Genomic DNA, 16,649 nt, shown 5'->3' on the forward strand with positions numbered 1-16,649 from the left:
AATTATACTCATTTTAGTTTTTAAATAATATAATAAATAAAGAGTCTTGTTTAGTTCGTTTATACATACAACAAAAATGAAAAACCAACAACTACAACATATATGTATAACATAAAGTATAGCATAGCTATTCATTTTCACACAACATACATGTACAATATAAAGTCTAGCATAGCTATTCATTTTCACACCACACAATGGTATACATTTCAATTACATATATTTTTGACTATTTGCCGTATTTGGCGAAACCTTTTCAACTTTTGATCTTCAGTGCTGTACAACTTTGTACTTTTTTCACTTTCGATCTTTTATATCTGGGCGTCACTGCTGAGTCTTGTGTGGACAAGGCGCGTTTTTGGCGTATTGAATGTTAAACCTGATGCTTTTTGTTATCTATTAATCATGTTTTTCTTTGTCTAATATGTTCTCCTATTTATTTGTATTGTAGTCCTGTAATATTATGTTGTCATTTCAATGTTATATTTAACTTTGCCATTAAATGCGAGGTTTGGCATGCCATAAAACCAGGTTCAACCCACCACTTTTATTCCCCTTTAAAAGTGTCCTGTACCAAGTCAGGAAGATGGTCATTGTTATATTATTGTTCGTTTCTCTGTGTGTTGTATTTTAACGTTGAGTCGTTTGTGTTTTCTCTTATTTTTGAGATAAGACGTGACACGGTACTTGTCTATCCCAAATTCATATATTTGGTTTTCATGTTATATTTGTTATTCTCGTGGTGTTTTGTCTGATGATTGGTCAGTTTCTGTGTGTGTTGCGTTTCGGTGTTGTGTCGTTGTTCTCCTCTTATATTTAATGCGTTTCGCTCGGTTTTGGTTTGTTACCCCGATTTTTTTTTTGTCCATGGATTTATGAGTTTTGAACAGCGGTATACTACTGTTGCCTTTATTCAAGCATCTTGCTTATTGTTTTATTTCTATACTCCATCAGATAATACTTATTTGTATTTATGTTCTTGTCTAAATATTTCATACACATTTGCATTTGTGTAGAGTGAATAAGATGACTGTCAAGAGATAATTAATATCATTTAATGAGTACTCTTCTATTTTATATCATACTACTAAGTGTTTTTTTAGTAACTGTATGCAGGTTGCAGTCTTGTAATTGACTGCTCCAAAGACGTACATGCAAAACAGCTGATCTTTGAAAATACAAAAATAAAAATTTCATGTTCATATCATGTATATTTTTATGTGAAATTGTGATTTAAACGAAAAAAAGGGAATGTTGCCACGAAGAATAAAAAGTTACGTATTCCTGAAGTCAAAACATTTTTTTTCTACTTTCTGTTTGCTATTTTTATTAAGCCGCACCACTTCCAGTAAACATGATATCCTTCCACTTTCCTGGATTGATATCCCCAAAAGATGCAGATTTTTTTTTAAGTCTATATATATGTATCAATTCAGCATAAACCTATAATCAAACAGATAAAAAGGAGTTCAGAAAAAAATTCATAAAAAAGGTACTATTTTGTTTCCCTCCATGTTTTAAAATGCACCGGAAATTGGAGTTGTAATACAAGACTGGTACCTATATGCTCACCAATATGAAGCTTAATTAATAGAATACATATGTTATTCCAAAAATCTTTGAAATAAGTACATTCCATGAAATTGTGTTGATAAGTATCTTGTACCCCACACACTGAACACAAATTGGTATTCTTAATTTTCCATGTGAAAAGATGTGTACCTACAAGTAATATATAATGTAATAATTTCCATCGAACCATTTTTAATTTATTGTTTTCTAAATAATTAAAAATGAAATTTAATGTGTATTTAATTTCTGGTTGAATTTTATCTTTCTGCCATTTTGTAAATCATATAGGAATATTTTTACTTACATTTGATAAGATTACATAACTATCTTTTTATTATTTTTTTTGGAAATATTCCATGAGACTTGTTTATGAGTTCAGATTTTTTACCGTTGGTTGAAACAAGAAGCGTCAGACGGTAGTGCTACCTTAAGATAAAAAACAAAATTGGACAAGAATCGTTTGATAAAAAAAACACAGGGTTTTTTTTTGGTTTTTTTTATCACATGTATGAGACATAAAATCAGAACCTTTTTGAAACAAATATTTACTGTGGATTCATCAATATTCGTTGGGTACCATTTTTTTTATTTCGTGAGTGCAGAGGAACCATGAATTTAAATATTCAACGAATTTCAATTTTGTTAAAAGAATATTGGTAAACCCTGCCTAACAACGGAATTAAATATACACAAATATGCACTAAAAGGAGTATATGGCAAAGGAAGAGGATAATGCTTTTTTTTATTTCTAATTGTATCTTAACGGATCTAAGATACTACACAAACAAACAATTTACCTCGCCTTTTTTTCATTAAAAAAAATAAATGCAGTTATGAGTGACTCGTTGTTTGAGTAAAATTACAGGTTGCAAATATTTCTGTCAATGTGTACGTCCAATCGATTCGGGAATACCTTTTTAAATGAAATATGTGTTCGGCAATGATGATGGATGAGTCTTGATTAGATGTAAGTAAGGCTACGTAAAATGTTTTTATAACAAATAAATATATCAAGTTTAAACAAATATTTCTGTAAAGAACTTTATTGATAAGTGTTATAAGTAATAACTTCATAAATAAATTGTTTCTTTTTTTAATGTACATGGGAAATATGGCTAGTTTTGTGTACACTCAACCCACACAAGGACTACATCGACTATCGACTGCATGTAGACAAAACATTATTTAAACTTATGTATATATTGAGTTTTATCAATGGGAACGTACTAATGTTTAGTTTATGTGTGAGTTACACTTACACACTACCGAGTTTAGATCACTGTGAACACGACCTAAGATACCAAGAAGTATATTTTAAATTCAAAGAGTAGTGCTTCGTCCATTTTTGCTTACCCTTTACCTATTATTGTAAAGGGACCAGTTGAAGACCGCCTCTGCATGCGGGATAATTTAGCACTTTTGAAGGCCCATTGATGGGCTGTTTTTGCTCTTTGCTCTGTTTGTTATCTCTTCAAAATATTTCCCCGTTCCTAAATGTATTGCTCACATTTGTGTGCAATACATGTATTTCTCTGTTCTCGTCATATTTCCAAATTCAAAGAGTATTAACGATTTGGTATCAAGTATTATGAAGGAAGATTTTCTTCGTTTTCCTTGTTAATACCAAAAAAACAATGAACAGAGTTTTGATTTTGTAAATATTTCTTATTTTGTATATGACGTTAAAGAATATGTAAGATTACCGTTTTTTTTTTATTTCAAGCTCTTTTGTCAGACATTCTAAGTTATGGTGTTTACATATGAAGGCGTTGTGATAAAAGGTGTTTTCTGCTTTAAGAACGACATATTTGACATGCATAAAGGATAAAGCATCCACAATCTCAAAGTTCTGGATTAGAATATAAACCATTGTGTAGTTGATGAATGCGTTCTTAATTGCCTGATCGAATAGCTTGGGTCCATTCAAACAAAGTGTCCAGTTTTTATTTATCTTACTTGCACTTAACTCATTTTCTTGCATTGTCTTCAACTGCATTCATCAGTAATCTGACTTTCTATTTCCACTTGATATGATGAGGTTTTCCGCTAAGTTACTCAGCAGATAGATAACACAAAACAGTTAACTAAAACACCATTGCTCATATTAAAGTGCTTTCCTAATTCAGACATGAATGTATTTAGACAACTATGTATGCAGATAAAAAGCTGCAACAAGAATGAAACTACCATATACCATTTTGAAAGGCTATAATATTGAACCAAAAATACAACAATAAAAGTGTAGTTTTTTTGCTGAAAATTGGCATGGTTGAGCAAGTTTAGTAGATACAAAAAAAGAGCATTTAACCACTTCAATATCAAATTAAATAAATGAATATGCTATGAAATATTCAAACTTGACAAATGCTTTAGCATGAACACTAGACATATAGCGCAGACAGGGTTCCTTACTCAAAATATCATAGGAAAAATTAATGTAAATACTTTGCTCTAGAACTTCATAATTAACTTATTTGCATCAAAAATAAATATGCATATACACAATTTGAACCTTAGTCATAAATATCTAACTTCCATAGCGATTTGCCATAAACGGATGATAAAGCTACAGCTTGATAAAGTTTAATATTGGTATAATGTCATTGTGGTTCACAATTCAAAACAGGAAACATGATATCAACAAAAGTGAAAGTGAAAGTGTAAGTGAAAGTAGCTTCAAAGTGAAAGTAAAAGTACAATAACATCAGGTCAAATGAAAGTAAATAATTAAAGTTTTCAAAAATGAAATTAATTAATAACTGATAATAAATATTATAAACAAACAGAACATGGGGTTTGTTACTGTTTGGTCATTGGGTTAACAACTCTATTAGTTTGACAACAAGTTGGATTATAATTGTATGTTGACGATGCACACGAGAAAGTCAGTGTCTTGAATTTCACATATTTTAGATAAAAGGAATATCTTGTTGTCGAAATAATTGAATGCAAAATGCTTGGTATGTCTTATAAAGAAGGATATATAATTGAATCATCACGATCTTAAACTGAACGTGTTTGTACAATGCTGACTTAAATTCATTCTATAGTTCTGATATTTTCACAAATGATGTCAATCAGATGTTGATCCTAAAAAAACTCTAATGATCAACTGCAAAATGTTAGATTACAATCACTGCAATTTTGCAACAACATTACAATGTTTTACTGTTCAACGCCTACACTACCATTCATCATGCTCATAAGACAGATAGACTTCACCATCTCATTAAACAGAGATTTTTCAATAAAAAAGGGAATCGCATATATACATTTCTTGTTTCGGGTTATAATACATATAATGTCATGTTCAGTGCTTAAAAAGACCTGACGACGTAAATGACAGACCATACTCTCAAAGGTGAGAATCGGTGTTTCAGTGTATATCAGTAAAAAGAAGTCAGAACTTGTGCATTGTGATACATTATATTTAAAAATTAATGTTCTGAAATGTTTCTACCACCATAGATACAAACACTAGCAAAGCCTGATTTGGTACCTATTCTTTTAAAAGTTGGTTTTCATGGTTCTCCAACGGTTGAATTTTTTTCAGATATCACTCACTTCAGTTTAAAGTATGCTTGAACAATTATCTTAAAACTGTTTGCTGTTGTTTGGCTTGACGAAAGAAAGCTCCCTTTCGTTTATAATTCTTGTAGTTATAGTTCTAAAGTTATGGGTCTTTCTTCACAATCATACTTAATGACATTGTGCTTATTATATCGCTCACCAACTGCTATTGTATTCGATCAATTTACTTAAAAGGTACACTGTTTTTTTACGATTGATGGAAACAAGATATGTTTTGTTTGGTTTAATTTTTGATTTGTCGATATTTGCTAAATGTTATATTGAAGTTACTTATTCCCATCGGTCACACTTACTACATGTACTATATAAACTACGTAACAAAATTTCAGTAGTTTTGAAACCTCCAGCTGACTTGTACAACAAAATTATTTGACTGCATCCCCCAAAACTGACCATATGTGCACTTTAATTTGTAAATCTATATACCGGCATAGTTAATCAGCCATATTTTTTATGTCAGGATTCAATGTATATTACAATAATGACAATGGACAGCAAAATTGCAATATAATAACAAAAAATTTGGTTCGCATAAATTTAATATACCAGCAAGTCCTCATTTTATTCAAAATATTGATACGTAACAAAATTTCAGTAGTTTTGATACCTCCAGCTGACTTGTACAACAAAATTATTTGACCACATTAACAAAACTGACCATATGTGAACTTTAAATTGTAAATCTATATACCAGCATAGTAAATCAACTTTATTTTTAATGTCAGGATTCAATGTATAATACAATCATGACAATGGACAGCAATATTGCAATATAATAACAACAAAGTTTTGTTCGCCTAAATTAAGGGTGCCAGCATGTCCTCTTTTTACTTAAAATACTGATACGTAACATAATTTCAGTAGTTTTGATGCCTCCAGTTGACTTGTACAACAAAATTATTTGACCCCATCCACCAAAACTGACCATATATGCACTTTAATTTGTAAATCTATATATCCGCATAGCAAATCAGCCATATATTTTATGTCAGGATTCAATGTATAATACAATCATGACAATGGACAGCAATATTGCAATATAATAACAACAAATTTTTGTTCGCATAAATTTAGGATACCAGCATGTCCTCATTTAATCAAAATATTGATCATAACAAAATTTCAGTAGTTTTGATACCTCCAGTTGACTTGTACAACAAAATTATTTGACCGCATCCACCAAAACTGACCATATGTGCACTTTAATTTGTAAATCTATATACCCGCATAGTTAATCAGCCATATTTTTTATGCCAGAATCAATGTATAATACAATCATGACAATGGACAGCAATTTTGCAATATAATAACAACAATTTTTTGTTCACACAAATTTAGGATACCAGCATGTCCTCATTTTATTCAAAATATTGATACATAACAAAATTTCAGTAGTTTTGATACCTCCAGCTGACTTGTACAACAAAATTATTTGACCGCATTACCAAAACTGACCATATGTGCACTTTAATTTGTAAATCTATATACACCATGACGTACCTGCATAGTACATGTAGTATTAATCAGCCATATTTTTTATGTCAGGAATCAATGTATAATATAATCATGACAATGGACAGCAATATTGCAATTTAATAACAACAAATTTTGTTCGCATAAATTTAGGAAACCAGCGTGTCCTCCTTTTATTCAAAATATTGATACGTAACAAAATTTCAGTAGTTTTAATACCTCATGCTGACTTGGAAAACAAAACTATTTGACCAAAACTGATCATATGTGCACTTTTATTTGCAAATCTATATACCCGCATACCATTGTACCGAGCGCCTTAATGTCTTCTCCTGGCGCTCCTGTTCACATTTTAGAAGGACCGTAAATGTACACGTAATCAATAATATTGGAAAACTATTAATGCAAAAAATATTCTGAATAAATTGAGAATGTCAGAATTTCATCTCTTTATTCATAATAACAGTCACTTCATATATAGGAGTTCATGATGGTGTACGTGTAAAACAAAACCATTATGCCACATCATCAAAGTACCAACACTGACATGTCTGAATTCATTTGTACTATTTACAATGATTTAATAAAAAAAAAGTATACGAGGTTCTCTTCTTGGAATCTATTATGTCATTTGATTGATTTTGTTTATAGTTAAACGTCAAGTGGCAAATATTTCATTAAAGTGCGCATTGAGTATAATTTTAGGACGTCCCATATAAATATCGGCAAAGACAAATCTCTCGATAAATCTGACGAATTTGACGATATTGTTGATAGTTTTACCACATCGTATGCTTACGGACACTGTACAATTTCTGTTAGAATATTCTGCGGGAAATAGAATAGTAAATCCAATGCAAACAAATTGAATATCAATGAAATATCCATGCAAGTATACATTAATGCATAAAGTAAAATTTAGGAAGGGACAGGTAAACAACGGTGAGCGAAGTAACGTAGACAATGTTGCCGATATCCCGTGATATAAGAATATTGTTCCGATGCGTTGGATAACCTTTCTATCCGCCTTCTAATAAAAAAACCTCTGTGTGATCGTATAGCCATTTTTTATTTATATAAGAATACATGTATATCAAATAAAAGAGAGCATTTGTATAATATCTAGTAGAGTCTAGCGAGTAAATAATATAAATGATATCTGTGGAAAAACAATGCGAATGTTGTTTACATATTTTAATGAAAGCTCAAGTCTGATATGAAAACTCTTATTACGATAATCTGTCATAAGCAGAATTGTCCTCAAGTCTGGTCAATAGCAGACTTGTCCACAGGTCTGGTCAAAAGCAGACCTGTCCTCAGGTCTGGTCAGGAGCAGACCTGTCCACAGGTCTGGTCTGAGGCAGACCTGTCCTCAGGACTGGTCAAAAGCAGACTTGTCCACAGGTCTGGTCTGGGGCAGACCTGTCCTCAGGATTGGTCAAAAGCAGACTTGTCCACAGGTCTGGTCTGGAGCAGACTTGTCGATAGGTCTGCAGCAGTCCTAAAAAAGAAGACCGTAGGTCTGGTCCACCAACGACGAAGTTAACTTGCTTGACTGCTTAAAAATTCTCAAGTTAACTTAGAAAGCAGTCAACAAGTTAACTCTAAGTTAACTTTTGTCAAGGTTAGGACCGCACCCATCTGTAACTTTGAAAAATGACCGTAACTCGAGTATTTAGACAAACTTTTATCAATGTATTTTAATTGTAAAGGTAATAGACTCAGATGTAATATATGATTTGCTACAAACAATATTTTTTGTTACTCTGGTAATGATATGCAGGAATTAAGCTAGAGAATTATTAAACATACACATTTCTGATGGATTTCAAACGCTCATCATTTAGGAGCAACAGTGAAAACTAATCAACTCGCATTAAGCCAAAAAGGGTTGAGAATTAATATATGTTTTACTATACGTTAAGGCATGAAATTATTAAATGCACGTGTATTCCCTTATATTTGTTTTTATTGTTTTTTTATTTACGACTTTTTTTATCTGCAATCATGTCGGCAGATGAAATCATTAAACGTACAATTCTGAACAATCATATTTAAATCATCTATTGCAGCCTTTGTTTACTCCTTGGCTTTTAATTGTTATTGTCTTATAAACTATTGGCCTTCAAATATTCGTCTTTTGGTCGTTCATGAGGAAATAGAATCCACAAATGCACTCCTGAGTCAGGGTTGAGTTCAATATCGTAGCGATTTTGACTATTGAACATGTAGCTATAGACTATTTGTTACATAGATATTGATAGCGGCTACGTAGCTGCAACGATTTTGAACTCAACCCAGGCTTTTATTACGTGTTGTCGTTATTTTTTATCAATAACATAACTATTATATATTGCTGTATATCATTGATATTAGTTCTAAGTATTGGTACGGAATGAAAACTGAATAGATGGTGTCGCAATGAACATTGTGTTAACCTCGAAAGTAGGAATATTGTTGATATATATTTTACACTGCTACATGCACTGAATTTAAGAGTAAAATAAAATACTAGTTTGTAGCCAGGACAATGTTACAAGGACTTAGGTCAAATTAAATGTACTGCTGCAACTATTACATACAAATCCCGGTAACTATGCAGGTTGAAAATCATGTGTAAGTTATATGTTTACATTGTATGAATTGCTACAAGCTACTCATTAGACATTACTGTGCACCTGATTATCAGCTTGATTTCACCAAACAACAGTAAGACGTCTAAGCATCCAGGCTAAAAAATAAAGCGTGTGTTCTTTAACTCAGGTACGGACCTGTGAATTCATGGGTATGCTCTAGTCTCGATAACGACGTTCATTACCTATCAATATTTTAAGGTTATTTTGACTCCTTATTAATGCTCTTTCGACAAGTATCATTCTTAAAAAGTTTATGTTTTCAATAGATGGGAATTTCAAAGAAGAAAAAATCAGGATACTGTTATTTTATGTGATGTCCAATTGGTTAAACATGCCTTTTCTTAAACTCATTTATTTTGTAATTAAAACAATTATTTGATACATGTCGTGCTTTTTATTTCTAACTAAGAATTATCATAACCAGAGCTGTGTTTCTTGTTTTAAAATGAATTCTCCACTTTTTAGAAATTTACATTGTTAATGAATTTAACCGTTTACATTAATTCAACTATTTGCCTCTTTGTTAGTTTTATACATTATATTTTCAGAATATATGACTGTTAGTGTTCATTTCATGTTGTATTGTTTCGTTCGATTCGTTCCAATTTTCTTCTTTACAGGTATTCCTCTCTCCATTTAGTTTTTATTATTTGGTGAAAACAACTTCACAAATATATAACATATATAATATGATATATGATATATTCATATAACAAAAGACACGTTTAGAACTCTTGACTGGTTCGGTCCAAGACATTTGAAAAATTAGGAATTTTGAATCGAACTTTAATCAAAATTCCCCCAAAACTAATATTTGAAAACTTTAAAAATTTTTGAATTGATAAGTGTAACACGCAATGAAATTGCTTTATTTTATATTGTATGTAAAATATGAAAAAAAATTATCAGAAATACATCATATAAAATACTAGTATGCAAATAATAAAAGACACGTTTAAAACTCTTGACTTGCCTTATTCGGTCTCATTTAAAACAAAGTTACGACCATCACAAATTTACGTACGATAATCCTCAATATTTTTGTTTTTTTTAGTGACTATTTTACGAAAATTGGAATGTTTAAATGCATCAAATTTGGGTTTAATATCACGGGACTGCCGAATAGTACGAGACAAGCGGTTTGGTTCAAATGAACCTTTTAGTGCACGAAAATCGGAAAAGAAAAACTTATCCCTAGAGTTGTCTCCCATCTCCGGATGGTCGTAACTAAAAGTTACGACCATCCGCTTACCACCAGTGCACTTAGGAGTAACAAAACTTTACCTGTCACATTTAAATGTATTTCAGTTCTGTGTTGCACATTAATTTGAGTACGTTTTGGGATGGGTCACTTTACTTAATTAGGTCTTTCCACCTTTCTTGTGGAAAGACCTTTTGATTTTGTTCGGATTATTATTATTATGAGGTCTTCCCACCTTTCCGTGTGGAAAGACCTATTGCATTTGTTCTGATTATTAGGTCTTTCCACCTTTTCTTGTGGAAAGACCTATTGTATTTGTTCTGATAATAATTATTAATTTTTTTTTCTTCCGCCTAAGTTTTTTTCTTGCGTAGTATTGATGTTTAAAAAGATGTCGCTTAGATACTTTGAATATGCTATTGTATAGTTTATACGCTTTAAAAATTTACAACGGCATAACAAAATACTTTACGTTGTAAGAGTTATCTCCCCAAACACAGTCTTTCTTGTAGCCACTACTCCTTTGCAAACGTAAAAGATTACGACAAATTTATTTTACCAAATTGCTCCTTACATCTTAAAGATTCAGGTATTATTTTGGACCTAAGCTTTACAGAGACGCCATATGAGAATTATTCCCCCGTTTTCATTTGATTCAAGTGATATGCATTTCTAACTGGTAAACCATAAGTGATAAAGACCGAGGGTCTTCAGATTTGGGGACCGTGGTCCAAAAAAATGAGAATGTTGTCAAGGTCAAAGGTCAAGATCATATTCTGAATTTTGATTTTGGCTTATTTTCACTTATTTTCAAATACCTCATGACATATAGACAAATAATTGTTCATACATTGTAAGTCGCGACATGTCCTTACTTGTATATTTGGTTGAAAGGGTGTGCAGGCAATACATGGGAGTTTTTGTCCATCTTACATTCTAGATTTTGACCTTTGCATTCAATTCATATTAATACATCATACAGCCATAGGAACTGACATTTTAAACTGATTTTTTATATTTTAATATCTAAATAGATCTTAACTAGTGGAAAGACCTTCAATTCTCTGAACAATTAGTTTTTAATTAAAATCTATTTTCATTTAGGAAACAATTTCTTAAAGAAAACAAGATGTATAACTCACTCTTTGTGCACTTGTTTTTAACTAATAAAACTAGATAATCACTTTATGTGTTTTTAAACTTTAAATTATATAATATGTACAACCTTTGTTATTATTATTTCAGAGCTGGTTTAATAACTGGAGCTATTGTACTATTGTCAGTGTCATTGGTAATTGCCATTTATTTTTGGAAACGACGAATCGAAAGAAACACAAGTAAAGGTATCCCATCTTTATCATGTATATGTGACACAATACGGGTTAGAATATATCATATGGGGGCAGCGTAATTAGATTGGTTTATTCCTAATGTTTACATGTAAAATATTTTTAACAAGACCAACAAAAGTTCATGCAATTTCATTCTTGAATCTGTGCGATCTGTTACTAAATCAAAATATAAAAATGAAATTTAAAAGTACATTCCTTCATATTTTTTTTTTTTTATCTTATACTAAATGCATATACAAAAGTTGAGACCATTATACCGTATATATTTTGTCAGTGAATATATTGTTTCTTATTTATTATTTATTACTGTTGATGTAAATGTCCTTTGGTTTTTTAGTCTTTGTTTACTCCTTGGTTTTGATTGTTATAGGGTAGATTTATGATAACTGTTGTTTATCACACATACTCTTGCATTGGTCATCTAAACGGTAATGTATGACTCATATAATTATAATCAGTATCATGTGACGCACGTAAATATAATATGATATTAATAGATGGCCTGTGTTAACTATAATCAGTATCGGAACGCTCATGGAAGTATAATGAGTAATAGATGTCGTATAAACAGTATTTGATATCTGATAAAGAATACAAACAGTGTCAGATGTTAAACACAATTAATGTGTATATAAGTAGTATCTAATGTAAAATATAGTTCTGAAGTAAAATATGATCCATATCAGGTATATATATAAAAAATAGTCGGTACCAGATATCTTATGTAAATATAACCAGTATTAAATATCTGCTGTTAACCACACATGTCTAATAAAATTCAAATGGAAAACATCATGCTATTGATTGGCGAATATCAAATGTAATTGCATGACATCATATAAAAAAAAAATATTGCTTTTATTTCAGAAAGAGAAGAGAATTTAGAGCTTACAGAGAAATTAGTAAAAACATACAAAAGCCATCACGTTCCAAAGAATATAAGAGGTAAATTGCCATGTTTATAAAGAACGAATTGAACTGATAGTAATAGTCACCAACAATACTAGATGGTACATCGATTCATTCAATCTTAAATACTCTGAATCTTTTTTTAAAAAGCAATCAAACAAAAAATAACTACAACAAATGACACGTTGGTCTGATGGCTTGCCTTGGGGGGGGGGGGGGGGGGGGGGGGGGGGAAACACAACTTGTATTGGTGAAACAAGTTTAACATGAACACACACCAGTGAAAAATCATTATCAGTTGCATACGTATTATGTTCAATATAATCAAATTATGCTGGATTATGTACAGTATCATTGTTATAGCGCATGTACTGTATAAAAAGTATCAGATGCCCGAAGAAAATACAACCAGACAGCTCAATACATGTACAATATTATTCAATTTACTTGGCTTAAATACAATATAATCAGATAGTCAGTTACAGTTTGTTCATGCACAAATTATTCAATATCAGATGGCTGAGGTCTAATACAATCAGTACAAGATTGCTAGTTTAGAATATAATCAGTATCTTATCTGAAGTTGTTTACATTATTGACATAGCTTCTAATTGTAACACAAGAACAGAATGCCTATGTTCTATATTTTGAATTGATATATTTTTCACTTTCTAAACCAAATTGCGCTAGTAGACATTTACCGGAATTTGCAGCCTGATGTTACATTCACACACTGCAGTTTGTGAACAAGATGCACTTGATAGTGGTTCAACGTGTTACAGGTGCATTCGAGTCATATCTAAACTGATGAATATTTTCAGTGCCAATTTCCAAGCTCTATGGCTTCGAAAAAAGAACTGATTGCCACGACATAACGAAATAGTGATGAAAATGCATTTAACACCAATCAATCAATCAAAATTTGGGTGGTCAAAACCTTTGGATGACCACGTCAACAACTCTGCTAATGATACTTGATATTTTGTATTAAGGTGCATAACTAATCACTATGTCGCGTTTTTCCCTTACATGACTTATGCATGTTACCATCCCGCCTTTAACAAAAATGTTCAAACCAATTTCGTATAGAAGGCATTACAAGTCATACTCAGACAACATTTAAAACTCAAAACCTATTTAAAGTCCATTTCAAACAGATATTACATATCTCATATACAAATGATAAATAGTCAAATTTGAATTTGAGTTTGCGCCTCATATAAACTTTTCCAGATCAGTTACAAAGACGAATAGCAGACTGGGAAAAGAAAGATAAGATGTTTGTGTCAACAAGAGCCAGTCAATATGTCATTAAATGTTTAAACAACAACAGTTGTTTGACTGTAACTGGCCCGTCAGGAGTTGGGAAAACTTTTATCAGTAGACATTTAGCACTTTTTTCAAGAAAAAAGGGTATAAAATAATCCCAGTGTACTCTCCAATTGACATTAGAGATTATTATCAACCAGGTAAACAAACAGTCTTCATAGTAGATGATATTTGTGGAAATTTCACTGCCAACCAACAACAGATTGAGAACTGGAAACAACTGTTACCTGTGATTGACACAATTATTGCAGACAAATGTTGTAAAATCATTGTATCATGTAGGTTACAAGTCTACAAGGATGATAAGTTTAAGATATTAACACCTTTTAAATCTTGTGAATGTAACTTGATATCAGATGAATTATGTCTTACATCTGATGAGAAATTAAATATAGCAAAAATTTATACTGCTACAAGCATAGAACATATTGATGATGTATCTTTAAACAGGGATTTTTTTCCTCTCTTATGTTCTTTATATCATAAAAACAGAAATGTGGACATAATTTTTTTTTTCAAAAGTCCTTTTGGTTTCTATAGAAGTGAACTGGACACATTAAGTGAGCATGGGGACGAAGGGAACTATAAAATAGGTGGTGTTGCTTTATGTGTTCTCTTTAATAATCAGCTAGAAGACAAATGGTTCGAGGGTAAAGTGACAGATGCACAACGACATATCATAGAAGACACATGTGGTGCTTGTAATATCAACAGAAGTACATCAAAGTCAAAATTAAAGAAAGAACTTGATACTCTAGATGGTACTTTTATATATAAACATAATGGTATGTATAGAACTCTACATGATAAACTGTTTGACTTCCTTGCTCATTACTTTGGTCAGAAAATGATTGAATGTGTAATAGACCATAGTAAAAGTGATTTAATACATGAACGCTTTATTTGGCCGAAATCACCAGATGACAAGACTGGTACCATAGATTTCATTATTGAAATCTCAGATGATAAACATTTGAAATCGTATTTACAAAGGTTTATCAAGGATTTGTCAGCAGGAAAGGTGGCAATTGTGTTCAGTAACAATAATATGAAAGTGTCATCATTCAGACAACAATTAATACAATACTTGCAACAACTAGATAGACCACAACAAATAACATTAGCCAACACCAATGATACAGTGGAACCAAAGGAGAACTAGGATTCAGGAACTACTCCATTGGTAATGAGTTGTTATGATGGTCATACTGATATGGTAGAGTGGTTGTTACGTAATGATGTGAATGTGGATCAGTGTAGAGATGATGGGGTTACTGGACTGTGCATGGCAAGTCTGCAAGGACATACTAATATAGTAAAGTTACTGTTAGAGAGGAATCCTTATGTTAATCTATGTGACAAGAATGGCTGTAGTCCTCTGTACTTGGCAAGTCAAAATGGACATACTGATATAGTAAAACTACTGTTAGAGAGGAATCCTGATGTTAATCTATATCACAATGATGGCTGGAGTCCTCTGTTAAAGGCAAGTCAGAAGGGACATACTGATATAGTTATATTACTGTTAGAGAGGAATCCTGATCCATGTGACAAAACACCACTGAGTACGTCATATGTCAACAATAACACCAGTATCAGTAACAGTCCGAGTCTTGTCCAGCCAATAATGAAACATAAACCAGATATCAATGCCCAGACATATGATGGAGGTAATGCTCTATATTTCAGTGCACTATTTGGAAACATTGAGATAACACAGTTACTGTCAGAGAATAATGCTGACTCTAATATTAGAATCCATAGTAAACAGTATATAACAGAAACATTAAATAATCATCCAAGTATAACATTGGAAATAGAAAAACAAAACGTATTTGATAACCTAGTAAAGAATACATCATCACGTGTAACGGAATACGTCAGTAAGAAGTCAGTAGATTATGCCTTTGATGTAGTAGCTGGTTCGTCTCCATTACACATAGCTTGTTTTATTGGTAGGATACATGAAGTCTGCTGTCTGATCGACAACAATGCCAACATCGACATGACAAAAGACGATGGAATAACACCATTATGGTATGCATGTGAAGTAGGACATGAGGATATTGTACTTTTATTGTTAGATAAAAAAGCAGATACAAAGATATGTAAAAACAATGGGAAATCTCCTTTAGAAATTGCAACAGATAATGGACATACCTCTATAGTAGAGATTGTGAAAGAAAACACATATTTGATCAGTCTTTTCTATCTCAAGAATTAATTACCTTAGCTGTACTTTTAAGAACTTTTGGTTATCAATGATCTTCAACTCCGTACTTTATTCTATATATATCTTTCATGTTAAACATTTGTGTCTTGTTTTGATTTGCATGTAGTATCTTCCATGATGAAGATTTTATTTTATGCTTTATGTTCTTTTTTGTATTCTTTTCTTCCTTTTTATTTATGAGCTTTTTTATATGCCATTGCGTTTTTCTCTGTTTATCTTTTTACTTTTTTTTATTATGATTAGAACAGAACGGTGACTGCTGTACCCCTATTTTGTCATTTGTTGTGTATATATCTGCTAGTTTTCAACACATAATATTGTCAGTATAGTAGAATTGTATGCGACAGTCATAC

The 16,649-nt window shown here is 31.5% G+C and overlaps 1 protein-coding gene across 1 annotated transcript; it reads left to right on the plus strand.

Moving 5' to 3' along the window:
• The first annotated feature begins 15,249 nt into the window (after nucleotides 1-15,249).
• LOC134719310 (ankyrin repeat domain-containing protein 29-like) lies at nucleotides 15,250-16,287 on the plus strand. The gene has a single exon (XM_063582317.1). It carries the CDS (start codon nucleotides 15,250-15,252, stop codon nucleotides 16,285-16,287), a length of 1,038 nt encoding a protein of 345 aa, XP_063438387.1.
• Nucleotides 16,288-16,649: the final 362 nt, after the last annotated feature.

Source organism: Mytilus trossulus, chromosome 5 (genome assembly GCF_036588685.1).
Source record: "Mytilus trossulus isolate FHL-02 chromosome 5, PNRI_Mtr1.1.1.hap1, whole genome shotgun sequence".
Classification (NCBI taxonomy): Eukaryota; Metazoa; Mollusca; class Bivalvia; order Mytilida; family Mytilidae; genus Mytilus; species Mytilus trossulus.